This window comes from Protomyctophum bolini (genome assembly GCF_963924005.1).
Source record: "Protomyctophum bolini genome assembly, chromosome: 7".
Lineage (NCBI taxonomy): Eukaryota > Metazoa > Chordata > Actinopteri > Myctophiformes > Myctophidae > Protomyctophum > Protomyctophum bolini.
Genome location: NC_137868.1, coordinates 13,383,352 through 13,410,444, shown reverse-complemented (window position 1 = coordinate 13,410,444; position 27,093 = coordinate 13,383,352). Strand labels below are relative to the sequence as shown.

At 43.7% G+C, this 27,093-nt stretch overlaps 2 protein-coding genes across 4 annotated transcripts in view; both read left to right on the top strand.

The window, feature by feature from the left end:
* Positions 1 to 50: 50 nt before the first annotated feature.
* On the top strand, positions 51 to 21,518 carry ago1 (argonaute RISC component 1). Its single transcript, XM_080768769.1, has 20 exons — positions 51 to 188; positions 2,058 to 2,090; positions 4,232 to 4,415; positions 7,218 to 7,338; positions 7,511 to 7,692; positions 8,659 to 8,795; positions 9,323 to 9,457; positions 9,834 to 9,921; positions 11,115 to 11,262; positions 11,556 to 11,675; positions 12,328 to 12,450; positions 12,719 to 12,852; positions 13,459 to 13,643; positions 14,280 to 14,439; positions 15,924 to 16,014; positions 16,803 to 16,997; positions 17,130 to 17,264; positions 18,036 to 18,137; positions 18,270 to 18,469; positions 18,840 to 21,518. Exons 1-20 carry the CDS (start codon positions 161 to 163, stop codon positions 18,946 to 18,948), a joined length of 2,610 nt encoding a protein of 869 aa, XP_080624895.1. The 5' UTR covers positions 51 to 160; the 3' UTR covers positions 18,949 to 21,518.
* A 1,638-nt stretch (positions 21,519 to 23,156) lies between these two features.
* The window catches only part of ago3a (argonaute RISC catalytic component 3a), a 51,944-nt gene continuing 48,007 nt past the window's right edge, over positions 23,157 to 27,093 (top strand). For all 3 annotated transcript variants that reach the window (XM_080768717.1, XM_080768716.1, XM_080768718.1), the window contains exon 1: positions 23,157 to 23,898. In XM_080768717.1, the coding sequence (XP_080624843.1) occupies positions 23,877 to 23,898 (22 nt within the window). In that variant the 5' untranslated portion in view covers positions 23,157 to 23,876. The remainder of the gene's footprint in view (positions 23,899 to 27,093) is intronic.

Sequence of the window (27,093 nt, the reverse complement as noted above, 5' to 3'; positions counted from 1 at the left end):
GCAGGGGGCGGGGGGACAGCGGGAACGGAGCAGGCTGCACGCCGACAGGAGGAGACTGAGAGCGAGGAGGGGGCTGGAGGTCCAGCCTGAAGGGGCCGGCGTTGTGGCCACATATAACCCTGGAATAACTAGTTTGTACCCGTGCGGCTAAGTGAATGGGATGGAGCCGGGAAGTCCGTCTGGCGCTGGTATGTCTACATTTCATTGTTTCTGGGGGTGATGAGTAAATGCATCAAGATATTGGCTGGTAAAAAAAAACAGGACACAGTGGCCCTTACAGCATCAGGGAGGTATTTTAGATTGCATTGCCTGCCTGCAAATCTATCTATTCTGTTGCAACGTCGGTGGGTTTCTTTTGACACCCATACACGCGACACTTTGTGAAATTGTGTCGTATACGAAATCATTTATCAAGATTCATGGCACAGGGTCTTTTTGGTGCGTTGACTTGACAATGTCCTGAGCCAGGGGGCGGGGGGCAGGAGGGTCGTGGGAATCTCCAGCGAGCAGGCACGAGATAAAGCCCGCCTTCAAGCAGCAGCTGGCTGCAGCCTCCACACACACACACACACACACGCACACGCACACGCACACACACACACACACACACACACTCACACTCACACTCACACTCACACACACCCCAAACGCCACGCTATGACCCCCGCAGCGCACACAGCCCCATCCTGCCAGGTTATTCACATGTTATGTTGTCTAATAACATGAATACCTTACATGCACTCTTTCAAGACATGAGCATAGGCCTAACATCGGCAGTGATTAGTTCATTATGTATCTATATCTAACCATAATTGAATTTAATGTTTTAAAGCACATACAGATGTGAAATATTCACATACAGATGTGAAATATTCACATCTGTATAGTGGGCGATTTGATTGTGCAGTAGAGTACTCCTACTGGCACATGTAGACTGAGGCAATGCACTCAGTAAGAACATTGTCATACAAGTTTATAGCCACTACTATGCAATAAGTTTATCAATTATCTATTTATTTAGTCAGGTTTCTTGAATGACGCTGAGATACAGATGACCTATTAAACGAGCTAGTGGTCTGAACTTGAAGTCCACCAATTCTGGAAAGTCTTGCACCATTGCATGCATTAATGCACCATGCTTGAACTCTCTTGTCCATGGCAGTTCAGTAGTTAGTTCTATGTCAAGATGTATGATCTGCTTTCCCCAGCTATGTTCATGTCGTGAGTCAGTAGCCTAAATTTAAAGTAGCTATCAGTTGCAGTTCAGTATGTTGAACCTAGAATATATATCAATGATTATTTTCCCCCAAATGGAGGCATGTACTCCGGGGTCTGTTTTTTTGTTAGGCATGAACTGACCATTTAGCTCATGGTGGACAGCCAGTTACTAGAGGGAGAGGTACAGTAGGAGTAGGTAGTTTAACTTTAGCCAAAATGGGCGTAATAATACGTAATGGGTTGTTCCATGTCTCATTCAAACAGTTAGTTTCTTGTGATTCCCTAGCATAAGATGGGACTTGTCTACAAACATCTCCCACCATTGATGTGACATTTCACTTGGGCTGAACATTTTGCCCTGTAAGCACTGCACAACCTACAGTTCAGCATCAGTTCAACCTCCAACAGTATATCTGCCCTAGTAGGGATCCACTGCCACCATTAAACTCAGCCCCCCTCAATGGAGAACGCCACTTCTTAAGCCCCTGGATGTATTTTAGGCATTCTCCTTCACATTTTGATTGACATTGTGTAACATTTTTAAATGTTTTGTAAGTGAAAACAAACAAACAAATATTAAGGTTGCCAAGTTAGTCAGGCACAGAATGTAATAAAATCTTGCAAAATGTGTTTGTAAATGTGTACATATACCAATTGCCCCTTAACTTAAGGGGCACTTGGCCTGTGATTCCTACTCCTATCATTATAAACTATTTTACTCAAATTTAGGACCACTCCACGCAACGTCATCAAACAGCTACACGCACCTATAGTAACATCATTCTACAGGCCTGCGTTACACTTTTTTCTTTTTTCTTTTCTCCTCCCCGTGGTGCTAGAGCAAGACTGGCCTGGTCATGAAGGAGCAGGTAGTAAGTTCCAATTATAATACAATATAAAAATGGCATATTATATGTGATCCAGGGATGCTGCGTTAAAGCAGAGAGATGACATGACTCGAGCCATCTTTTAGTTTAGCACCCAGCACCAGGGACAGCTATTGTCTGGGGATGTGTGTGAGCCCTGGCTCCACTTCTCACCATCTGTCTTCGCTGGCGCGAGGGTGACGTGTGTGTTATTGTGTCTTCCTGTGTGAATGCCCATGTCTCTCTCTGTATGTGCAATGCGTACGCCCACAGACTTTGTGTCATCATCACATGCCCAGTGCCTGAACATGTCTGTTAACTGTGTTTGTAAGTGATCCCTTGAAGCAACTCGCATGTCTAATGCTTTTCTCCATGTCAGTGTTCGGGTATCACAAATTCCAGGCACCCCAAAACTGACGTAATGACCGTGAACATGACTGAGGGACCATGTTTGACCAGAGCAGCCTGTAAAGCAGAGCTCCTCCACTCTTCAGTATAGTTTGGCTTGATGTGGGAACAAGATCACTCGGGGACCTAAAAGGCCAAGGTCCCTTTAAGCCCAATCGACCACGGTGGCACCCCCATCTCACAAATACCACAACGCACACACACATGCACAGTGCACACTCATACACACAGGTTTCCTGATCTCCATGACAATGCTGTGTTGCTGTGGTGTCTCCATGGTGAGACTGAGAATGTGGAGGGGGCCCCCTATGTTTGTGTGTATGTGAGTGTGTGTTTCGCCTTAGCAGGGGCACTCCTCCCTCTCTCACATCCAGACGTGTGTGTGTGTGTGTGTGTGTGTGTGTGTGTGTGTGTGTGTGTGTGTGTGTGTGTGTGTGTGTGATGGAGGACCAGGGCAGCTGGGGTCTTTGTTGTGGTGGAGGGGGCTGTTCTCTGGGGAGCCCAGAGGTTAAGACACAGGGCCCCTCTCAGGCAGGAGTCACGGCTAGCCTCACATTTAGCAGCCAGGTCCAGACCCCTCTTTGCTAGGCCTCCTGAATCAGACCTGTTTTTGCACATGCATGATGCTGTGGTCGTAGCCATTCATTGATCAATGGAAACTCATCACAAGAATGCAAACTTCTTGCCTAGTAAGACCATGGCCGTGGCTAGCCTAAGTCTGTGAGTTAAGACACCACACGACAGTATTATAGACATTTTCAAGAGGGACATAGAATATGTTTTTGGGAAAGTAATGAGAATGCAGTCTAACCTATTAATGGACTTCTACCTGAGAGACTGAGGGTATAGTTGCACACGTAGTGTAAGCCTATATTATTGGGCAACCTAAATAGCATTGGTGTGATCCAGAACAGATAATGCAGGAAATCTGGAATGTGTCTTTTGAAACGGATTTATCCAGAAACCAAAAAATTTACTACTGATGTAGACCAGTATGCTTGACAGAGATTTATATCCTCCATGATGCCATTGATGAGACAATTAATTGTAAAGACGTCTGTATTGTCTGTACTCTGTAAGCATTGACCAGTTGCTGAAAAGGACTGAATTAGATTTGTTGGCATTCTTCAATGTCTGTACTATTGTAAAAAGCGTTATTCTAATATATCCCCCCCCCCCCCCCTTAATTCTCATTCAATCGTCCCTCACCCCTCTCCTCTGTTCACACCCTCCCTAATCTCTTTGTTCACCCTTCGCCTTCTTTATTCCTCGTTAATATCTATCTCTTTTGCCACTTCTTGCATGGCGTGTTATATATCTCCCTGCCACTGTCCCCCCATGTTGTTTTTGCTTCCCAACTGTTTTTCTTCCCTCACATGGTTCCATTCCTCATCTCTGACTTCCCCTTCCTGTCTGTGTTTCGCCTCGTGCCCACCTATCATGCCCCTTTGGCCCCTGCCACCTACACTTCCTTCCTGGACTTATGCCCGCATCGCTGCCCCATCTGTGCTCCATCTTCCGCTGTCCAAAACCGCATCCTCTGCTTACACCACATCCCACACATAACCTTTTCTGGTCAACCCATACATGCACTAATACTCTGTTTCTGCCCTCTGTACACCTCTCTAATGACTGTACTTGCCCACCCACTAAATAAACAATTCTGTAATTTCCCTTCCATTGTGCACATTCTCTACCTGCCCATGCCCACCTTTCCCTTTGTTTCTTCATCCTTCCAGTGCCCGGGGCCTTCCCCCCACCACTGCAGCAGGTGTTCCAGGCTCCCCGCCGGCCGGGAATGGGCACCGTGGGCAAGCCCATCAAGCTGCTGGCCAACTACTTTGAGGTGGAGATCCCCAAGATGGATGTCTTCCATTATGAGGTTGACATCAAGCCCGACAAGTGCCCACGGCGGGTCAACAGGTGAGGTGACCAACTCGTAAAACTTGAGCAAAATCTTAACCCATTTAGACCTAAGGACGATTCTACAAAATAATGTCTTATAAATCATGGCAGTTTTCTGAAAAACCCATGTTTCTATATCCGTCGTTCTCAAACAATTTCATGTCAAGGACCCCCAAAACTATATGTAATTGGCCGCCGACCCCCATCTGAAAATATGTTGTTCCAGGGAACCCCCAGAAGCAAATATTTGAGTTAAAAACATTCACTCTGAAAGAATATATATTCAAAGATTTGCACCACATTTATTTAAAAAAACAGCAGATCTACAAGCTCATAGCGCGGCACCGAGTGCCACGCTACGAGCTTGTAGATATGATATTTTTCAATAGCTAAAGTATAACTTATAACACCAAAAGGGGTTCCCGTCAGACCAAGCTGAAGTGAACACTTCTAGATAGAACATATCCATGTTCATAATGGGGACCTTGTTAACAATAGATGATAGATTTCAATTCAGAAGGCAAAGCTCTCTGTCTTCCGAGCAATCTTCAGTCCTACTCTCACCTATATGGTCATGAAGTGTGGGTCATGACGGAAATGATAAGGTCGCGAATTCAAGTGGCCGAAATTAGTTTTCTTCCTTAGAGATAGGGTGAGAAGTTCAGTCACGCGAGAGAGACTCAGAGTAGAGTCGCTGCTTCGTCGCCTGAAAAGGAGCCAGCTTAGTTGGTTCGGGCATCTGGTTAGGATGCCTCTCGGGCGTCTCCCTAGGGAGGTCCGAGAGGCATGTCCCACTGGGAGGAGACCCGGGGGCAGACCAAGGCGCAGTTGGAGGAAACACATTGACTCACTGGCCCACAATGTAATACTACAGACGTCAGTAGCATTCTAAAGTTATATATAAAAAACCCTACCAGTTCCATTTCCTCCCATTTATTCCTCAAGTGCGCCACTAGGTACATTTTGAAACAATTTGCAGCAATGGGATAATACATCTTTTGGTGGATCTTGTTGAGCTGGTTTTAAAGTAGCTCGCAAGTCAAAAAAGTGTGGGCACCCCTGTGCTAGACACTACAGGGTGGTACTACTCATCAAAAGCTCAACAAAGATGGTGGCCGGTACATTACAAATGATCTAATTTATACGGATACAGGATACTAGTTTGATTCTATACACTGACACGAAACAAGAGTTTTATGTAGAAGGAATTAACAAACATGTTTTTTCAGCCATTCTGGCCTTTGTCAGCAGGTTCTTCAGTGATACTTTAACTCTTATGGTCATGAAGTGTGGGTCATGATGGAAATGATAAGGTTGTGGATACAAGCGGCCAAAATTAGTTTTCTCAGAAGGATGGCTGGCAAGTTCAGTCACATGAGAGAGAGTCGGAGTAGAGTCACTGCTTCATTGCTTGGAGAGGTGCCAGCTTAGGTGGTTTGTGCATCTGGTTAGGATGCCTCTCAAGCGTCTCCCTAGGGAGGTCCTCGATGCACATCCCACTGGAAGTAGACCACCGGGCAGACCAAGGACCAGATGGAGGGATTACATCTCCATGCTGGCCTTGGAACACCTTGGGATCCCCCATGAGGAAGTTACTAATGTTGCTCTGGAGAGGGAAGTCTGGAGCTCTCTGGTGGAGCTGGATGTCTTAGGGTCCCATAGTTAAATTAAATAAACAGGTTTTTATTGTGTATTCACTTAGCAGCAGTAATCTCATTGTAGTGAATTGGGCTTAAGTCGAAACTTTGATTCTGTCAAATATAAGGCTCTGTACATCAGGTGGTAGTAGTAATCAAGAAAGTTGCAATTATGTTTCCATCTCTACTACAAAGACAATGAGTCTACAGGGTTAATATTAGCTTTTGATCAGAGTAGGGGGTAGAAGTAGTTAAGAGGGATGAAGGTATATGTGGCAACAAGGCTATAATTGGGGCTATCGCTCACTTAAATACAATAAGTGGCAGGTTGGTAGGCACTAGTAGGCAGGTCTTTCTGTCAGCAGCCTCAACACTGCAACTATGATCGTTTACAGATTAGTCAAGGCCCTTATTGGTTCCATGGCCACTGGTATTGATCTGCCTTTGCGCGTTGCCTTACACTGATTAACTTCAGCCTTCGGAGATCCTGAAAGGCATAACTCAACCCAGAAGCAGACTGCTCATATAGCTCTCTCCACTTGATTGAACAAATGAGCAGTTGTCTATGGAGCAGGGAGAGTCTTTGAACTTCAGTCTGTCTGTATGAGCTTGGATGTGGTCTGAAAAACAAAGGAGAGAGAGAACTTTTCATGAGAAATGAAAGGCAGTTTTTTTTCTAAAAACTAAACTAAACTAAAACCTCCAGAGAAAAAAAGTCTGCTTGTTGCAATCGGAAACAAGATTTTCTATCAAACACTGTAAAAAAAAAAACATAGAGCTTCATTCTCTAAGTTCATATGAGGTAGTTGCCCGCTTTTAGGGACGGGGACAAAGGGTCCAAGAAGGTCAAGCCTGCGTGATCTCTCCCATTCAAAGTGTCTCCTCATCCCCCACAATTTATATGAAGGCCAAGGAAGGCACCATGCATTGAAAGGTGGGGGCCCCTCGCACACCTACTTCTTTTGTCCTTGCCACTCCCCCACGACCATGAGATATTGCTTCCACCAGCTGTATCCTGTTGATCAATATATATCCTATCACCTTCAACCCCCCCCATCCAAAAGAACATCCTGATTGGATGATGGGTTTAATTTGTAGCGTGACATCTGTTGGGGCCTCCAATGCAGTGTAGTTGTCTGTCAGTATACCAATGCAGTGTCATTTTCTGTGCTGCCCCCTGCAGGGAGGTGGTGGAATACATGGTGCAACACTTCAAGCCCCAGCTGTTTGGCGATAGAAAGCCAGTGTATGATGGCAAAAAGAACATCTATACTGTGCTAGCACTTCCTATCGGGAGTGAGAAGGTATGGCATCTTCTTCATTGCTAATGTGTACGCACGTGATTGCACTTCCATCATTCTTTGACAGTATCGTCGATTATTTATTTACATCCATCGATGCCATACAATCATTGCTTAATTTGTCTTTTCTGTTTCCATTTTCTCTCCCCTATCTCACCCCTCACATTCCCTCCAGGTGGACTTTGAGGTGACCATCCCTGGGGAGGGAAAGGACCGTATCTTCAAGGTGTCCATCCGCTGGCTGGCCAAGGTTTCATGGCGCCTGCTCCAGGAGACTCTGGTCAGCGGTCGACTGCAGGTCCCCCTGGACTCTGTCCAAGCCCTAGATGTAGCCATGCGCCACCTGGCCTCTATGAGGTACATCACACACAGTAAACACTCAAACGGTGGTCAGATGTATTCATTCACAGGAGTATAGTTACAGTCCAGGCATAAAAACGCACACAATAACCAAATAAAAAATCGTTGTTTGCTCTCTGCTTCTCTTTGTGTAGCTTGGAAGCATATTTGTTAGATTTTACTTTCAACCTCTATCATTCTGTCAAGAAGTTGGAGGGGGAGGGGCATGCTTTTTCCATAGTTATATGTTGTGTGCTACATTAAAACATACCAAATCAGCCAGCTAGCAAGGTTAATGGGGTGTGTTCCCTACGGTACATTCATTGGGATCAGACTCGATGCTTCACGACTCTTGAGTCAACAAATAAAAGATGCTTGTTAGCTGAGTTGTGCCAATAACCCAATACAGCCTAAATCGCTGGTATTGGCGAGTCCACAAGTATGTACCGATCCGATGTCAAGTAATTTAGCGCTTATATGTACAGATCTATGTGTACCGAGCCGATACCATGTAAGTTAGTGTTTATAAACGTTTAACCTCTTTCACTCTTGTCTCAGGTAGTCAAACTACTATGTCAATGAAAGGTTTGTTTTACTTTAGTGAAAGGACTAAATTATAATACCATATGAAATGCTGTCAAAACCCATTTTATCAGTCAAGAAAATAGGCAGACATGACTGTATTTCTTGCTTTCTAAAGAGGTGCCAATTTTGTATAAACAAAGATTGTGCCTGATGGCAGGCTTGGCAGCGATGTGTGTCTTTCTTCTGAAATGCCCCCTGTGAGACAGTAGCTTCACTGAGAGATTAATTTACGCTGAGGTCATAACTGTTGAGTCATCCTTCAATGCCATTGCTAAAGCCTAATTCATGCTATACCGCTGTATCACAGTGCATTTTTACTTGAAAATCTGTTAATTGACACCATTGTGTGATTTAGTATATATCCTACACTTAACCCTCTCCAAATCTGCTATCATCTAGGTACACACCGGTGGGCCGGTCCTTCTTTTCCCCTCCTGAAGGTTACTACCACCCCCTGGGTGGGGGGAGGGAGGTATGGTTTGGTTTCCACCAGTCGGTGCGTCCTGCCATGTGGAAGATGATGCTCAACATTGATGGTGAGTCAGTGGAGATGAGCTCATCAGTGACAGTGAACTTATCTCATATCTCGCAGATCAGACGATGACCTCAACACCCGTAAACATGTACAAATTTGAGACTAAATGTGTTCTAATTGCTATTGTAAAAAACTAAACAAAAAACAAGACATAAATGATAAGAAAGAAAGCCCATATAAAAAGCCAAATTAGCACTCAAAATATACAAATAATATCTGGTTATCTAATGCATATCTATTCATTGGACCTTTTTGTGAGTATTTCTGGACGTATGAATTAAATGCCTTTTCAACCCCTTTTGGTGTTAGCATTATGTTATGCTTTAGCTATTGAAAAATAGCAGATCTACAAGCTCATAGCGCCGACTGACATAGAAACATAGCTTTTTCAGAAAACTGTCAGGATGTAGAGAAGACATTTTTAGAATCTGATCTCAGGTCAAAATGGATTAAAAGTGAGAGATAAAATACAATCGTTGGATGAATTCTACCCACAGTGGTTGAACGCTGCTCTCTGTCCCCCACCAGTGTCTGCTACGGCCTTCTATAAAGCCCAGCCAGTCATCGAGTTCATGTGTGAAGTCCTGGACATCCGTAACATCGACGAGCAGCCCAAGACCCTCACCGACTCCCAGCGAGTCCGCTTTACCAAGGAGATCAAAGGTGGGCTACTTAACAGTAAGAAACTATTTTGCCACCTCACACCTCTTCAGAGATGTCTACAACAGCTCTTAGTCCCCAGTTTATTTGATTTCTGCATTTTATCTTTGCCACATTTTTTATATAATGTTGTTTCTGGTATACTTCTGGTTTAGGAACATTTCTTTCTAAAGTTTGGTGTGATTACAAATTTTCTGTTTATTACGTTAGAAATGTCACATTTGTTTTCTGTGTTAGGCTGGGATTGGGTGTTGCTTTGATCTGCTCTGTTACACTAACGTGTGTGTGTGTGTGTGTGTGTGTGTGTGTGTGTGTGTGTGTGTGTGTGTGTGTGTGTGTGTGCGACTGTGCGTGCGCCCTGCATGTGCCTGGTGTTCAGGCCTGAAGGTGGAGGTGACTCACTGTGGTCAAATGAAAAGGAAGTACCGTGTATGCAATGTCACCCGACGTCCTGCAAGCCACCAGACGTAAATGTCCTCTTATGGTCTACATATGCACATAAACACATAGATGGGGGCGGTGGTGGCTCAGGGGTAGAGTGGCTGGATGGAAACCCCAAGGTTGCCAGTTCGAACCCGGGCTCCCCCAGAGTTGGTGTCGAAGTGTCCTTGAGCAAGACACTGAACCCCTAATTGCTCCTGATGTGCTGGTTGGTGCCTTGCATGGTTTCCGCTGCCATCGGTGTGTGAATGGGTGAATGTAATGCACAATCTATGTAAAATGCCTTGGATAAAGGCGCTATATAAATGCACCATTTTACCATTTTTTTGTGGATGACATTTGTACAACAATATAGTTTGAAACTAAACTTACAAGTGCACAGTCATAGCCTGGCATGGCCAGACTAATATCACTGCATAGATATTGGTCTGGAAACTCTGTGTGGATAAAAGGGGCAGATAAAAAAAAAGCCTCAATCTGCAGAGGGCGTTTTATTTTACTGGCAGATTCTTCTGGTTTCTAGGCCAGCACAGTCACTTAATACGTAAAGAAGATGGGTTATACTATACATGCCCTCGTCTCGTCTGGCCAGCCCTCTAATCTCGCTCCACTCTGAAAGGAGGACTGAAGAATCAGTGATCAGAAACAGTGGATGGAATGAGCAAGCAGCTCACTTGCTGGTGTGTGGGTAAACTTTAAGAGACAGGAATAGAGTCTGTCTGTGTTTTTCTAACCAGGTACAAACCAAAATATTGATTGAAAATGTATATCCATCAGCACAATTGGAAGAGTAACGTATTATAACATTGCCTGTGGTCTGTGCACTGCGCATCAGCAGCTTTTGTTGGCGTAATGTTACTTGCTGCAATCACCATGTTTGTTCCACTGAGTAGTGATTTAATGTGGACAATATTGATGTGAGCGCCTTGTCGAACCCCTCCTCCTCCGCTGTGGAACAGCTCCTGTCCATACTCTCAGCAGCACACGTCCCCTTTTATCCACTTTTCTCTTCAACGTTCCCCAGGCTTTCTTCATGAGAAAGCAAGCGTTGATAAGAAAAACATCATCCAGTGCCTAAAGTGGGGATCAAAACGTCATGCACTAATAGCCTACTATTAGTTGTGGGATATTATATTCAGTGCAAATCATATTTGTGATTCATAGTAATGCATAGTTATTACACATTTATGGGATGGGACACATTTATGCTCTGTTCCAGGTTTCCCCTCCAACTTGAGAGTGGGCAGACAGTAGAATGTACAGTTGCCCAGTACTTCAAGCAGAAGTACAACTTGCAGCTGAAATACCCCCACCTGCCATGTCTACAGGTGGGACAGGAACAGAAGCACACCTACCTGCCCCTGGAGGTGAGGCGATAACAAAGATCTTGTACAGTACATGCAACCCTAGCATACACTGAATGTATGAGACTGCACTGGACTGAACGCATTCATCATTAAAGACATAATGACTAATTAAACACCCACTCTTTATCACTTGTCAACTTGTGATTTGACAATAAACTTGAAGTTGAAAGGGTTGTTATTTTTAGGTGATGTATTACAATTTACACTCGAAGAATGTAATGATTGAGAACATTAAACATGATACATTGGTGTGTACTTCCAATTTCGACTGACTTTGGGCTTGCTCGTTGCAGGTGTGCAACATTGTAGCAGGTCAGCGGTGCATCAAGAAGCTGACTGATAATCAGACCTCCACTATGATCAAAGCCACAGCTCGCTCTGCACCTGACAGACAGGAGGAGATCAGCAGGCTGGTGAGTGTTTGGTGACCCCTAGTGGGGGAAAACTGCCTATCAAGTGTTACAACAATTACACTGGACATAATGAAAGGAAGTTACAAATGATGCATAGTAATTGTTGCCATGTGTACAATAGTGAGCTTAATGTTACGTAAAGGCAGTAATATGCATAGAGATTGTTATCTCTGCCCGAACCAGATGGGGCTTGGATGTTTGGGCGGGGATTTGTTAAAAAACCTTTTTTCACCAATTTATTTAGCAACATAAATCTTTCAGACGTGCTGAAGTTATTCTCTGCCTGCCTGCACGTTATGTACCCTGCCAGTGTCAGGGAGCACCAGGAACTCTAGGTTAAGGTTTATTAAATTGTAGAGATGCCTGATACTGAAATTATGACCGATATCCGATCATCAATATCGGTGAAAATATCTTTATGTATTGTGCTGACAGTTCAGTTGCATTCTGCATTAAGCCGGGGTTGGGTTTGAATATGCTACTAGACCAATGGTTCTAAACTGGTTAGACCAGGCTTGAATTGTTGGACCTCATACTGTACAAGCTCTAATGCATAATGAAAAATAAATCTAGTTATTTCTATTCAAGTTATTAAACATGCAATACATCCCCTCCCTCCACCGACCCACAATTTACTCTACTTCATTTACAGATGAAGAACGCAAACTTCAACTTGGATCCATACATCCAGGAGTTTGGGATCAAGGTAAAGGATGACATGGCTGAGGTGACAGGAAGGGTTCTACCTGCCCCCATCCTGCAGTATGGAGGAAGGGTAAGTCATGACTCGCTTTCTGTTGTTTGGCTGACTAATCCATGATTAAAACCAAAATCTAGAGGTCTCTTTGCATGGTTGTGCTTTTAATTGAGTGTGTGACTGTGAGTGCAATTGATGGGCTTTAATGGGCTTTATTTGCGGTAATGCAAATATCTGTAACCAGAAACATTTCAGCTAACTCTTATATTGTGTTTATTGTACCAAACTCTTGGATTTATCTCATTACAGTTTTGTTTGAATATTGTTTCCTTGTGTTCATCCACAGAACCGTGCCATAGCTACCCCCAACCAGGGAGTGTGGGACATGAGGGGGAAGCAGTTTTACAATGGCATAGAGATCAAAGTGTGGGCGATCGCCTGCTTTGCCCCCCAGAAACAGTGCCGGGAAGAGGTACTCAAGTAAGTACTAGATGGCATCCAAAGTGACAACCTTGTAAAATAAATGCAAGAACAGAAAATGAATGAACAATATACAACTGAGATGAGATGAGTGTCATGCATCAGCATTTGCTGTAGCTGGTTCAGTGGAAAATGTGCATTCATCCGAAACATTCTTGGAATAGCCTATTGTAACAGAGTAGCCCTGACCGAGGTGGAAAGGGAGTGAGCTCGTATCTCCACTGGTCAAGGGGGTTTGCCCTTGGGATGAGCGGATGATGTTTAGTTTCCCAAGTTTGAGACCCGGGTTTGAATAATGGAATCACACAACACCATGGTACTCAACAGACCCAGGAAGAAACATTTTAATCACCAAGTACATACTCCAGCACATCACCTAAATCTACAATAAGTACAATAAATGCCCCTGCTGTACAGGAATTGTTGTCGGAGGCAGACGGGTAGATTTTCCTCCTTGGGATTACACAGCCCCTACATGGTACAGGAACAGCAGGACCTCACCTGCAATATAAAGTGACAGGCATATGATTGATTAAATGCTGTGTAGACTTATTGTAGCTTGTGTTGCAGAGTTTCTTTGCTAATTGCCAGTTTTTTTTATCCCAGGAACTTCACAGACCAGCTGCGTAAGATCTCTAAGGATGCTGGGATGCCGATCCAGGGCCAGCCATGTTTCTGTAAATACGCCCAGGGGGCCGACAGCGTGGAGCCCATGTTCAGACACCTGAAGAACACCTACTCTGGACTGCAGCTCATTATCGTCATCCTGCCGGGAAAGACTCCTGTCTACGGTAGGATATCTCACCTGTACTATGACCAAGGTTTTTCACGCGAAGAGGAGAGGACTCTGCTTTAGTTTTATTTGTTGTGTATTTATTTATACACTAAAACACAGAAGAGTGGGGAAAAGATTGCAAACTATCATTATAAAATGAATCTATCTCAAAACATGCCTGGTTGTTGAAATGTTGATGACCATTTTTTTTAAATCACACCCGTGTGAAGTGAGGGGCGCTCTTATCATCATACATCATCATGTCCAGCTTTTAATGTTTGTGTTTACACTATGAAATAAAAATCGCCATTCATTAATAATGGCATTTAATGTTTGTGTTAGGACAACGTTTGCGTTTACACGGTTGCACAAACGCTAAAAGCTGGACATAGGGAGGGGCTAGCGCCACTCAAACATTATAGGCTACATTACTTGCATGCAGTTCGTGACACCTGTAGTCTGTTGATCCCCATCAGCGGAGGTGAAGCGTGTGGGAGACACCCTCCTAGGCATGGCCACCCAGTGATAAAGTAGGGTGTTAATGTTCTTCCTGCCCACTCACAGCGGAGGTGAAGCGTGTGGGAGACACCCTCCTAGGCGTGGCCACCCAGTGATAAAGTAGGGTGTTAATTCTCTTCCTGCCCACTCACAGCGGAGGTGAAGCGTGTGGGAGACACCCTCCTAGGCATGGCCACCCAGTGTGTCCAGGTGAAGAATGTGGTGAAGACGTCCCCTCAGACCCTCTCTAACCTCTGCCTCAAGATCAACGTCAAGCTGGGAGGAATAAACAACATCCTGGTACCTCATCAACGGTGAGTGTACTACCCACTGCATTTGACTACAGTGACATTTGTTTTCTTTAACCCATTTAGGCCTGACCTCAACATTTTAAAAGAATCTTCTAAATCCTCCAGTTTTCTGAAATAAATATTTTCACGATTTTTCAAAAATAGCAGACCTACAAGCTCGTAGTGCGCCACTCGGTGGCGCGCTATGAGCTTGTAGATCTGCTATTTTTCAATAGCTAAATTATAACATAATGTTTAAAACACCAAACGGGTTTCCGCCCCAAAATGGGTAATAATCAAATTAATATGAAAGCAGGGTTTAACATTACTCGTCCCTTAGTCTGCGTTTTCTTTCTCCGCCAGACCAGACGGCCGAAGGCCTGAGATTATGTCTGGAACACAAACAGACAGACACTGTCCATCTATGAACAGCTAACCTCTACCCCAACATTTTCAAATCAGTCTCATGGTGGTGCAATTATAGCCTGGTTCACCTCTTGATCCTTAGGTTGTACAGTCAAAACATATTTCCCTGGATTCATGCCGCAACTACCCAGATAGGCCTGCCCACTTCCTGCCATTTTGTGTTTTCTTCAAAACACCTTTAGTTTTTACTACTACTACAGATTTGTTTTTGTCACTCTCACAAATCGGTACATAATGGCATGTGATCAAGATGTATCAGTCAGATTGTCAATATTCCATTTCGATTGGCTCCACCCAAAAAATGGATTACTGTAATTTGTTCATCATTATAACTTGAGCTACCCCTAATGGTAAGCTGTCGAACTAAATTAATGTATGTATCTTGGTAAAGTGGTGTCATCAGTACACAGTATCCTATCATGTCCTACCAACTAAAGGCGGCTACTTGCTCCAAATTAATCCATCCACCCACCGAACCTGCTGGGTGGATTTCTACAAAATGATGCCAGTGAGCAGCGGTGATAAGCGGTGAGGTGGTCACTGGTCACCTCAGCACATGTAGCTGTTTTTACTCTACACACACCCATCTCTCCAGTGGTGTGTCGGAACCAGAGGAACATCAAAGTATGATGGTGTCTTATCAATAAGGGACTTTAGGATAAATGAGTTTGGTGGGTGGATGGATTCATTTGGACCATGTAGGAACCTTACCTCTGTGATACTATGAAAGAGGCATTGCCGCTCCTACAGTATGTTCTTTAACTATTAAGCTATGTTTTCTATCATCATGTTTCCTATTAAGTTCAAAATTTGACTTTATGCATCTTGAGGGCAACTTGCAAGTTAGTAGATGAAAGGTGCATGGCAGACAGCTAGTTTACATAATAGCTCTTATCTGTGCAGGAAGGTTATGATTTAATAAATTAGCATGGTGTGAAACGTTTCAACACATTTGATTTGGTGCCTCTCTCCTGGTCACACCCTGCCGGAAATAATAAATTGATGACTTCAAATCTAGTGGCCTATAGTAGCCTCGTAATGAATAAGTGTGATTCTATCTCCTCATCCGTTCCTGCTCCCAGGTCAGCAGTGTTTCAGCAGCCAGTTATCTTTCTCGGAGCAGACGTCACACATCCCCCTGCTGGAGATGGGAAGAAGCCCTCCATTACTGCTGTAAGTCTTAACATTTTCAGCATGGATAAATAGGGTGGCCAAAAGCCAGGAAGATATTCACTTTACTGATTCTCTCAGTTAAGATTATGTTGTCGCAGCTCTTAACTGGTCAACTGCTAGTGCTATGCCCCCTCTCCCCTCTCTGTCAGGTGTCTTCAATTTAAGTTAGCTGAGCAGACAGTCTAATGTGGTCAGCCAACGTCTCAAAGGAATGTCAGGATCTTAGAGCAAAACGCTGGGGTGTGTGTGTGTGTGTGTGTGTGTGTGTGTGTGTGTGTGTGTGTGTGTGTGTGTGTGCACTTCAGTCACAGAGAGAGTTTAGGTTTAGAGTGGTTTGACTGGCTGACACAGGAGAAGTACAGGTATGTTAGCCAGGAATCATAGTATAGTGGTGGTAAAGTGTTGGTTTTGCTGCACTATAAATCTCACCTTCACTGCCTGTAGGGGATGCTATTGCACCAATAGAGGAACTGGGAACAGACAGTAAAAGGTTCAGCTCTTTTAGTGACACTTGATGATGATTTAATTCTATGATTAATAATTTCCAACTGTAATTGTCTTTTTGTAAACCTTGTCTTTACAGCTATGAATTTAGAGTACTCGCGCGGTAGAGAGGACTGTGTACTATTATTTATGAGCATTGCTGTAGATGTCCAATACATGAGTGGTGAGGGCAGTTGAGCACCACTCAAAGTTAGCCCAGTAACTATGTAGGTTTGGAATCTATTCTTAGTGTTCTGTTGTCATATTCTTCTTTCATCTCCTTCCTTCCACTTGTCTTCTTCTAGGTGGTAGGCAGTATGGACGCCCACCCCAGCAGATACTGTGCCACAGTGAGGGTCCAGAGACCCAGACAGGAGATCATTGAAGATCTATCTTACATGGTGCGTGAGCTGCTGATCCAGTTCTACAAGTCAACCCGCTTCAAACCCACCAGGATCATCTTCTACAGAGATGGGGTTCCAGAAGGGCAGCTGCCACAAGTATGTACAACTTGAACTTTTAAGTTGAAATTTAAATTTAAATCGATAGTTGTGAGATGAACCATAGCTTTACTTTAAATAATACACTGTATATTATTACTGATAAATGAGTCATGGACTTGTGTTGTGCAGATTCTCCACTATGAGCTTCTGGCCATCAGAGATGCGTGCATCAAGTTGGAGAAGGATTATCAGCCGGGTATCACCTACATTGTGGTCCAGAAACGCCACCACACACGCCTCTTCTGTGCCGACAAGTCTGAAAGGGTGAGTTCCTTTCACAAGCCCTGTTGCTCTTAATAATTTAAATGTGCAGAATCCTTTTTGCGCAGACATTTTTGGGGCTTTTCTGCCCTTGTTGGATTGTACAGTTGAAAATGACAGGAAACGGGGAGAGAGAGAGAGACACGACTCGCTGTGGTTTGCAGCTTAACTACGGTACTAGGCCATCAGTGCCCCATGTACAGAATCTTATTGGGGCGGCCATGTTTTCCAATTTATTTTATTAAAGTAAAGTCAACATCAGCAACACAAACACTGTTCATAGCGTTCTATACCTCTATCAAGGACAGATTTAGCAGTTAAAGATGAGCTGAATAGTGTCTTATGCAATCCTGTGTTTGAGCAATCGGATTGTCTACACCAGGCCGAAGGCATGGGGAGAGAGTATGTTTTTCACTCCGTCCGTGTGTGTGTCCGTCCGTGTGTTACCAGCTAATAACCCGGTCGATGCGAAATTTTGCACACACACTCCCTGGATGCCAATGATGAACCTCTGCCCCACATTTTCCCCACATTTTCCAGAACGACCTGTTATAGTGCCACCAGGAGGCCAACTTTTGAAAAACACTTTTTTTTATATTACTCTATAGTCATGTGTTCAAGACGGATCTGTCTGATATTTCATATTCCATCCTATTTGGCTAACATTGGCTTTCAAAGTTTGCAGGATTGGCCCCTTTTGAACACATGGCACATGGCAGGTAGGGTTAGGCATGTAGTATTTAATAATTACCATTCTGTATTGTCTGTGCCTAGATTGGGAAGAGTGGAAATATTCCTGCAGGGACCACTGTGGACACCAGCATCACTCATCCCTTTGAGTTTGATTTCTACCTGTGCAGCCATGCTGGTATACAGGTAAAATGAATACATCTTTCTTAGCATTGGTCCATAGACAATGTCATTATATAGGATGTGTTGTTATAATGGTTTCATGTCTAATGAAGTTGTTTCATGTTATTCAGTTGATTGCCTGTTCTCTTTGTCCAGGGTACCAGTCGGCCCTCTCATTACTATGTCCTGTGGGACGACAATCGTTTCACCGCCGACGAGTTGCAAATCCTCACCTACCAGCTGTGCCACACTTACGTGCGCTGTACCCGTTCTGTCTCCATCCCTGCGCCAGCCTACTATGCCCGTCTTGTGGCGTTTCGTGCCCGCTACCATCTGGTGGACAAGGAGCATGACAGGTGTGTGTTTGTTTTTAAAGGATTAATATCAAATGTTATCTGCAAATAGTTCAAAATGTATAGAAAAGAGTAGCAGTATTACTAAACACTTTAAAAGGCCTTGGCCATACAGTATATATATATATATACAGTATTTATGGTAGTATTGACAGGTTTCACAACTTAATGCACAAGTTTTCTTTTTCACTACACACTATTTTTCAGCACTAGGTTAATTTATTAGAATCGGATGGTTCACAATCACGTGGAAGCAGATGTAACTGACAATTGTTTTCACAGTCTTGATCAAATTGTTGTTTCTCATTTAAAATCTGAAGAATGCCTTCTAACATAGTGGTGACCGCTGTTCTATGTCTTTCATGTTATCTAGCGGGGAGGGCAGCCACGTGTCTGGTCAGAGTAACGGCCGGGACCCTCAGGCGCTGGCCAAAGCTGTTCAGATTCACCACGACACACTGAGGACCATGTACTTCGCCTGAGCCACGACCATCGTCCCGCCTTCATTCCTACCTGAGTGGGCATACAGCCCACAGTAAGGCAAAACCACCTCATCCCCATGCCTTCCTCCCTGCAACTGCCCACCCACACATACTCCACAGACATCCCATGTCTGACAAAGCCAAGTCAGCCCCCCAAGGAAAAACAACCACCTGTAAAACAAAGGCAGACTCTACAGCCTCATGCACTCACAAATGGTTATGAATATTATTGTTATTATTGTTCTTTGTTGTTTTGACCTTACCAGGACTATTGCTCTTTTTTATGTTGAATTTTTAAACTGTGGGTATTATATTATTGTTATTGTATTGTATGCTACCTTCACACTCCTATGTATGCAATATGGATGGGAGGACAACGGGCGGTAAATGACAACAACAAAAAGACGATCCTGAAACCTTTTTGACTGCCACCACAATGCTGCCTCTTTACCCATCTGAATGCCGGATGCCAGTGTTCCAAGCTCTTTGGTACGGGGCCCCTTCAGAGGGGTGGTAATGGACACTACACTTTTATCATTATTTTTAACATTGTCAATTGTCATGAACTGCATTCTTGCCTGTGTTATGTTTTTGAATAATGTTTTTCTGTCTGTTTTTTAAGGCCTCGAGGAGGCAGTGGTATGGTACATTAGCACTTAGCGATAGCATGTAGACGCTGCCAGCCCCACACACAAAAGTTTGTTATTGTGTGAGGTTAGCCCTCTGGTCTATATAATATTGAATACAGAGGAAGAGCAGCTGTAGCATATTGTAGATACAGGAGTAAAGTCCTGCCACACACAATGTGCTGTTTGGCCAGTCCCTTAGATAATTTAGCCAATAGATCAAACTTAGTGTAACGATAGAGGGACCATTTGCATAGAGTGTATCAAATATACTTGCACCCCATGCACCTAAACCAGCATTATTAACCAGCCAAATGTGATACCAACCAATGGAAATGGGCACTTAAACAGGAAGATAATCTTTTGTTTCTGTATGCATAGCTCTTATAAGAATTACGAGGCACTTTTTTAATTTACGTTATGGTTTGTTTCACTTCTGAATGGGGAGACTGTCTTATGAGGCTCAGACTAGACACAATTTGCCTGAATATCACTCACTGTCACCCTCTCATAACTTGAAAAAGGCAATAGGCAAGGTCGGATCTCCTTTGTAGATTTGAATGCAGGCAAATGGAAGCCTGTGATCACTTTAAGTGCTGCAAAGCTGAAACTACATTCAGCACTTGACCTTGTTATGATCATTCTCCACATTACAACATGTATCATTGGACATGACGCCAAATGGTGGAATTCATTAACATCCACTCACACAACCCTTCCCAATACTGCAGACAGCTGAACCTCATATAAAGCTCTTCCTCCTACGCCTTGCAGGTGTGTTACAGAGCCTCGCCAACGTGAGCACATTTACATGTCAACCTCTCAGTTCCGCTCTTAGCATGTAGAGATTCCCCTTTTCAAAGCACTTGGCCCTTATCTCCCGCTAACCCAAAAAACGTATGGACAAGTCCCCCCCCCCCTCTCTTTGTTTAGTAGCTTTGCCCTATGCTCTCTATCCTGTCTTTTAACGTCATCTACCTGTGTCATTCCTTGCCCTGCCCCCCAGTCTGTGCTAGATATTCCCCATTGGTGCGCTGTGTGCATGAGCAACACAGATAGGGGTTGCTACATAAGTCTGGGTGGGTCATTATTGCTACTATATGCCCTGCCTTTACATCTCGTCACTTTCTGGCTTTATGGAACAAAAATTGCATGTTGCTATTTTTTATGACTGGATATTCTGAGCCACCTTATTTTGGTTTTGTTAGAGATAGGAGCCACGTGCTCACCGCTGCCTGTCATTTTGCCTCGATTGTGTAATGGATGAAGACTGCTTTTATTTTCCTGTATTATGATTATTGTCACTAGTGTCTGTCAGTGTATCCTCAAGAGGGCACTGTGGGGACAGTCTGATTTCCACCTCAGTTGCCCTTAAAGCGCCTCAAATTTTACCTGATGGGTAGAGCCCCTTTGAGCCGAAAGGGATCCTATGATGATGTAAATCAGTTTAGTTTGATTTTTAATCATGTTTATTAACTTGCATAATCAAAATGCCTTTGTACACCGTTTTTCTGATCCTTCATTGTGTCCAAGGTGATTTGTATATATAAATATATATTAACCTGTTATGTATTTTTGGCTCACCGGTAGCGGGGCCTTTTTCACAGTTGGGGCCAGTGTTACAATACTCCCCCCACTCTGTGTTTAAGATTTCAGCCTGGTGGGGAAAGTCCCGGCACCGCTGAATTCAGATGCAGTTTTCTTCTCTCACTGAAGCCACCAAGCACCTTGCAAAGAAGGGGGACAAAACAGGAGTCACCCTAGAAACGCATCATGTGGACACAGGAGAGTCCGCGCCTCTCCGCCCAGCCTCACTGACTAAGCAATATGAAGCCACTGAACAAGAACAGTCCCTGTCATAGCACTTCCCAATAGATTTGAATGAAAGGACATGGAAGCAACTTATTTTGGCTCTGTGTATGTAATAGTATGGGGACTCTGTTGGGGGGGGTTATTTTTTAAAGAAAATAAATTTGTTTTTTATTACTCTTTGTTTTTTCTTTAATTTAAGGGTAGGTAGGAGGTAGGTGGATGATGGATACATGGATAGATAGACAGACCTTTATCCCACAAGGGAAATTCAGTCACAAATAAATAAGAGATGCACTATATATATACACACACACACACACACACACCTGTATACTGTACTATAATCAGTATAATGTGTATAGTACATACACAAAGAGTAACAGACTATTTGTTTACTTACATTTTTGTAATTCAGGTGAGCTATTCAATATTTGATTTGAGTGTCCTAAAACATTACGTGGTTCTCAACCTTTTCAGGCCGTGGCCCGTGACCCCCCAAAATAGTCATATTTGAACTGGGGTCTGGGGACAAGCACTTGGAATTGTTGGAGTTGAGTCATTTAGTTTGACTCGGTTACACAGATATAGATTGTGAAAATAACAGATCTACAAGCTCACAAGCTTCGACTATTTTCACTATTTTTGCCTCCTTATCATTTGGCCAATGTTTGACCAGTTTATATTGTTTGTTGATTACTTCTGATACAGACTAGTAACAACATGTCTTTTTTGGTTGTAGGTATAAAAAATATCTTAAAAGTCCTTACATTGACACTTTACTTTCCCACAGGTTGAGAATCACTGTCCTACAATGCTGATGGGTCTAAAACAGGAGTGGCATTCAATCTATTTAATTTTCAAAAGTTGATTCATGGGAGACTGTGCATCAGAAGTTCAACAGGGCAAGCCAGAAGGTAAAGCTCTCTGTCTACTGAGAAATCTTCGTTCCTACTCTCACCTAAGTGTGGGTCATGACCGAAAGAATAAGGTCGCGAATACAAGCGGCCAAAATGAGTTTTCTTCGACGGGTGGCTGGCATCTCCCTTAGAGATAGGGTGAGAAGTTCAGTCACGCGAGAGAGACTCGGAGTAGAGTCGCTGCTTCTTCGCCTGGAAAAGAGCCAGCTTAGGTGGTTCGGGCATCTGGTTAAGATGCATCTCGGGCATCTCCCTAGGGAGGTCCTCGAGGCATGTCCCACGGGAGGAGACCCCAGGACAGACCAAGGTGCAGTTGGAGGAAACACATCAACTCACTGGCCTTAGAACGTCTCGGGATCCCCCCCCCCCCAGGAGGAAGTCACTAATATGTTGCTCTGGAGAGGGAAGTATGGAACTCTCTGGTGGAGCTGTTGCACCCGCGACCTGACTACGGATAAGCGGTTGAAGATGGATAGATGGAAGGATGGACCGGGGCAAACCTAGATGTGTGCATATTTGAGCCTCATGCATGGCTCATGGGCAGATGACCTTCTTGAATCTTACCTTGGCCCAAGCAACAAATTGCACCACATATGGTGTAGGCCTGCTGAGTCAGTGTATTGTTTCATAAAGTGCTTAGCTTGCCTTTGGGGCTCAACTAAAAATGTTTGGGTATACTTTTGTACTTTTTTATAAATAAAAAAAATCTGCTATTGTTTTTACCGTCGTACGATGGAATACAACTTAATAAAAAAGAGGCGGAGTTGATGCTTGTGACGTACGATGACTGAGCCCACCTCTTCCTGCCGGTGTCAGAAAGGCAACTTCACCATATTTAGCTGGCTGCCTGGAGCCCCGCACAGTTGATCTGTCACCCAGGGGCTGAAAAATCTTGACACTACCGGTGGAAAAACAAGCCGGAGTTGACAGTCCTCAAATTTGACACAGCGACCAATAACGTTAACCACGAAAGACGACGCAGCAGGAATCCGCTGCAACAGCTGTGTTAAAAGTGGCCATCTTCTGTCAGAATTTTACAACTATCCAGCAGCCTTTTTAGCCAAGCCGGCTAGTTAATTATCATAGCTAACCAATCTTATCTGCTTCTTGTGGACATTCTCGCCGCCGTGGGGGCCTCGGGAATCGCGTAGGAATGAATCTGAAGTCAAACGAAGCTGCTGTTATTATGATATCTTGACAGCTTGTGTTGTTTGCTGTGTCCAGTACTTTGCCAAAGCCTGGATACAGCGCCAGCTAACGCGGCTAGCGACTGTTTGCCCAGCAGCGACGTTGATCAACCAGGTTCCGTGGCAGTGACATCTGATTGGATATTGCCCTGGACCGGGGTCTACAAACGGGGACACCAAAAAGACCCCCCCTCCCGGCCTAACGGACTCTCCGGGGACGGAGGAGGGGAGGAGAAGGGGCCTTTTGACAGCCCTCTCGGGGAGGGAGGGAGGGGAGTCGCAGCGGAGCGAAGGCGCTGCACACCCCGGGCCGAGCGGAGACGGAGTCCCCCAGCCAGAGATTGACAACTGTGATCCGGGTAGTGAACCGGGCAGGGACCTCATGAATGGAAATCGGAACTACAGCAGGTAAATTTGACCTGTCGGTCGGCTTGTTTACCAAACTGTTGACAAAAATACGTCTTTGAGTAGAAAAGTCAAAACTACTAAAGCTGGCAAGCTGTCATTGTCACGAATCACGAATCACGATTGATTATTTTGTAATATGGCACTGCATAGCAGGCTTTTGGTCGCTCCGGGCAGGTGTGGAATAATGATGATATGCATCTTCATGTCTCAGGTGTGTTTGACTTTGACATGTTTGACTTTGACATTTACCAGGTGCTCTTTGTTTAGCTGTAACCAAGCAGTGAGTTTACTTTTGAGCAAGCATGACTAACGAACATCCTCGCGCTCAATATGTGACGTGACAGTTCTTGCTGTTTTAACTTTTTGTTTAATTTTCCATTAAAAGCTTCAGCATCCCCAGGTCTGGTGTAAGTTACTACACCTACCTCCTGGTGCTGTGGTCGAACATCTACATTTTCTTTAAACACCCTACGTTGCGTTGGTATTTCATGGTGTTCGTTTCATGGTCATGTTTGTAAGTGAAATTAGTGAAGTGAATTTCACAATTAAGCTGAATTAGAATCTTAATTACATATTGAATGATGTCAGGATGATGTCAGTTGTCAGGAGAAGAGATGGAGACGGGATTATCTTGTGCTTGCAAATATATCAGAACAAGATTTCAAATTTTCAATTGACAAAAGACATGGATCAACATGAGGTTTACACTGAATAGTTAATTACAAAAGCACGTCGTAGACACTAGACAATATATGCATATGAATTTCAAATCCATGTCCTTGAAAACCCATAAAATGACATTTCAAAACTTGAAGAATATTGATTTAACCATCCTGTACACAGACTTGCATGAGATTTAGAACAACATTTATTATAAAACCTAAATGTCAACTGATAGGGCAATGACCAGAGAGGAGTATCTGCCCTAGTGTCACATTACACTACTATAGCTGCCTGGATTGATGGAGCAAACTGAGTGATTGCAGTGCGAGTGATGCCAGACGGTCTTCATTGAGCTAAATGAAATGATAATAACATGTACTGTATACAGTTGCTAAAGCAAAGCTATATAGGTTCATGTAACAAGCTTGTTGCCTTACCTTACATTACATTGCCTTACATTTTGCTTCATATTGGCATCATATTTATTGCCCCGTATTAGCTATGCTACATTCTGGGACCCATCATCCCTCTTCCGATGGTGTGTCTTTGTTTCCATTCCTACTAACAACAAACTCTACATGTTGTAATGTGAGTTGTTGACAGATTCAGCTGCAGAGCTCTGAATCTGTCTTGAGAGATTAGCTATGCTAATCTTTTTGTTTTATTATTAACTTCTACTGTCTAAAGACGATTAAGAGTGCATTCAGTCTGTGGAGGTTCAGAGCTTGACTGCTCAATCGTGTTTTCTGGCAAAGATGGAGCTGCATTTTCTAATGGAATAATTCCATTTCAATGTATAGGTTCCGAAGAAATGATTTTATTTAGATTTTATAATTCATGGTGTTAAAATGTGAAGAGACTAGCTAGCCTAGTTTCCATTTAGCAGCTTCTTCGTTGTGATGACTAATGGGATACTTTATTTATTAAACTTTATTATTGTCTTAACCGGAGCACACACACAATGTAGTGTAAGATTATTGTTAAGTGTAATGAGAATTTCATCTGAATGGATGAAAACATGCATTAAAATCTAAAGAACCCCCTGTGAAAGAAGGAGAACACTTATACATATTTAACATAATTAAATGATATTAACAATTTTTATATTGAAATGATTACTGCTACCGTGAGAATCAATTTCATGAGAATCAACCAATTGACCCCAAGCTGAACTCAATATAGTCAAGCGTGTTCCCAGGTATGGTGTAGGTTTGTAGGCCAGGCTTTTCAGAATGTCGTCCTCATTATGTGCAAATTGTGCATATTATGATTATTCAGATTTTAGGCATCTGGCTGATGCTTCTACTCAGAGCAGCTTATGGTAAGTGAGCAGGTAAGAGGATTAGTGTCATGATTCTTAGGTGCACTTTAAATTAATATGTCTGTTGATTGGCAGATGTTTTGCTGTTACTGGTGGGCATGAAAAAAGAAAATACATTTCGGTCCGTCTATCCACCAAGCCACAAAGTCGCATGCTAAACATCAACTAGTCAGGCAAATTCCTTTCCAGAAACTGGAGATGAAAAGCCCGGGCCTAACACACTGGCGGCAAAAGTGTCTCTCCCTGTCGATTGTAGTGGCAGTTAGACTGTCTCGCCTGGCTTTGTCTGAACTAACGGAAGCGTTCCACTTATGCAACCATACACTGGATGGCATGTACCTCTGCTGAACAGCTAGCGACATGTGATACGCAAAACTGTTCACCTTCACCCTTCCCTCCTCCCCAGAGGAGTCCTCTCTGCCAGCTACCTGACTGACAGAGTGACCTCTGAGCCCCTCTCAGGTGTGACAGTTCCCAGGGTTTGTAACAGAACAGGAGGGATTTTCCATCGTGTGTCTGTCTGTGTGTGTGTGTGTGTGTGTGTGTGTGTGTGTGTGTGTGTGTGTGTGTGTGTGTGTGTGTGTGTCATTTGCAAGGCTCTTATAACATTTAATCAGAATGAGGCTAATCATACAATGTTGTCGCTAGACGAAAAAACTTATTTTCAGTAAGCAACATTTTCACGCAACAAAGCATGACTTTTGGCTCTAGTCTGTCATGCTGTTTGTGTGTTTGCCGGTAAATGTGCATCTCCAACCGCCAAAAGTTTACCGCCTTGAGTGAATGATTGAATGGGGGCCCTCATTTGTTGTCAGTCAAGTCAGTCAGTGCTTCAGAGAGCGGCGTGAGAAAATGCAAATGGATCACACAGCCCGCCAACACTAAAGGCCCTTCCAGCTTCCACACCAGAAAAGATTGCAACAGACTGGCATTTATAATCGGCACAAACCAGTCTGCCGATGAAACATTATTTTTGCCCACGCTGGTTTGCAGTGTTGCCAGTTCTGCTTTATTATTAGCGATAAATATTCATAGTTGCGCGTTGCCTTATTGGGCTTGTTTCTGAAGTGTAGTTGCTTATTTGTGCTTGCTTTCACGACACTGGGGCAGAGGTTCATCGTTGGTATCCAGGGAGAGTGTGTGCAAAATTTGACATTGACCGAGTTAACGATGCCGGAGATTAGCTGTAACAGACGGATGGACGGACTGAC

Excerpts from the sequence above, each read along its gene's own strand:
- ago1 (XM_080768769.1), top strand. The coding sequence starts at position 161 with ATGGAGCCGGGAAGTCCGTCTGGCGCTG. Across the intron at positions 7,693-8,658 it reads CGCCACCTGGCCTCTATGAG|GTACACACCGGTGGGCCGGT; the intron begins GTACATCACACA and ends GCTATCATCTAG. Across the intron at positions 12,451-12,718 it reads TCCTGCAGTATGGAGGAAGG|AACCGTGCCATAGCTACCCC; the intron begins GTAAGTCATGAC and ends GTTCATCCACAG.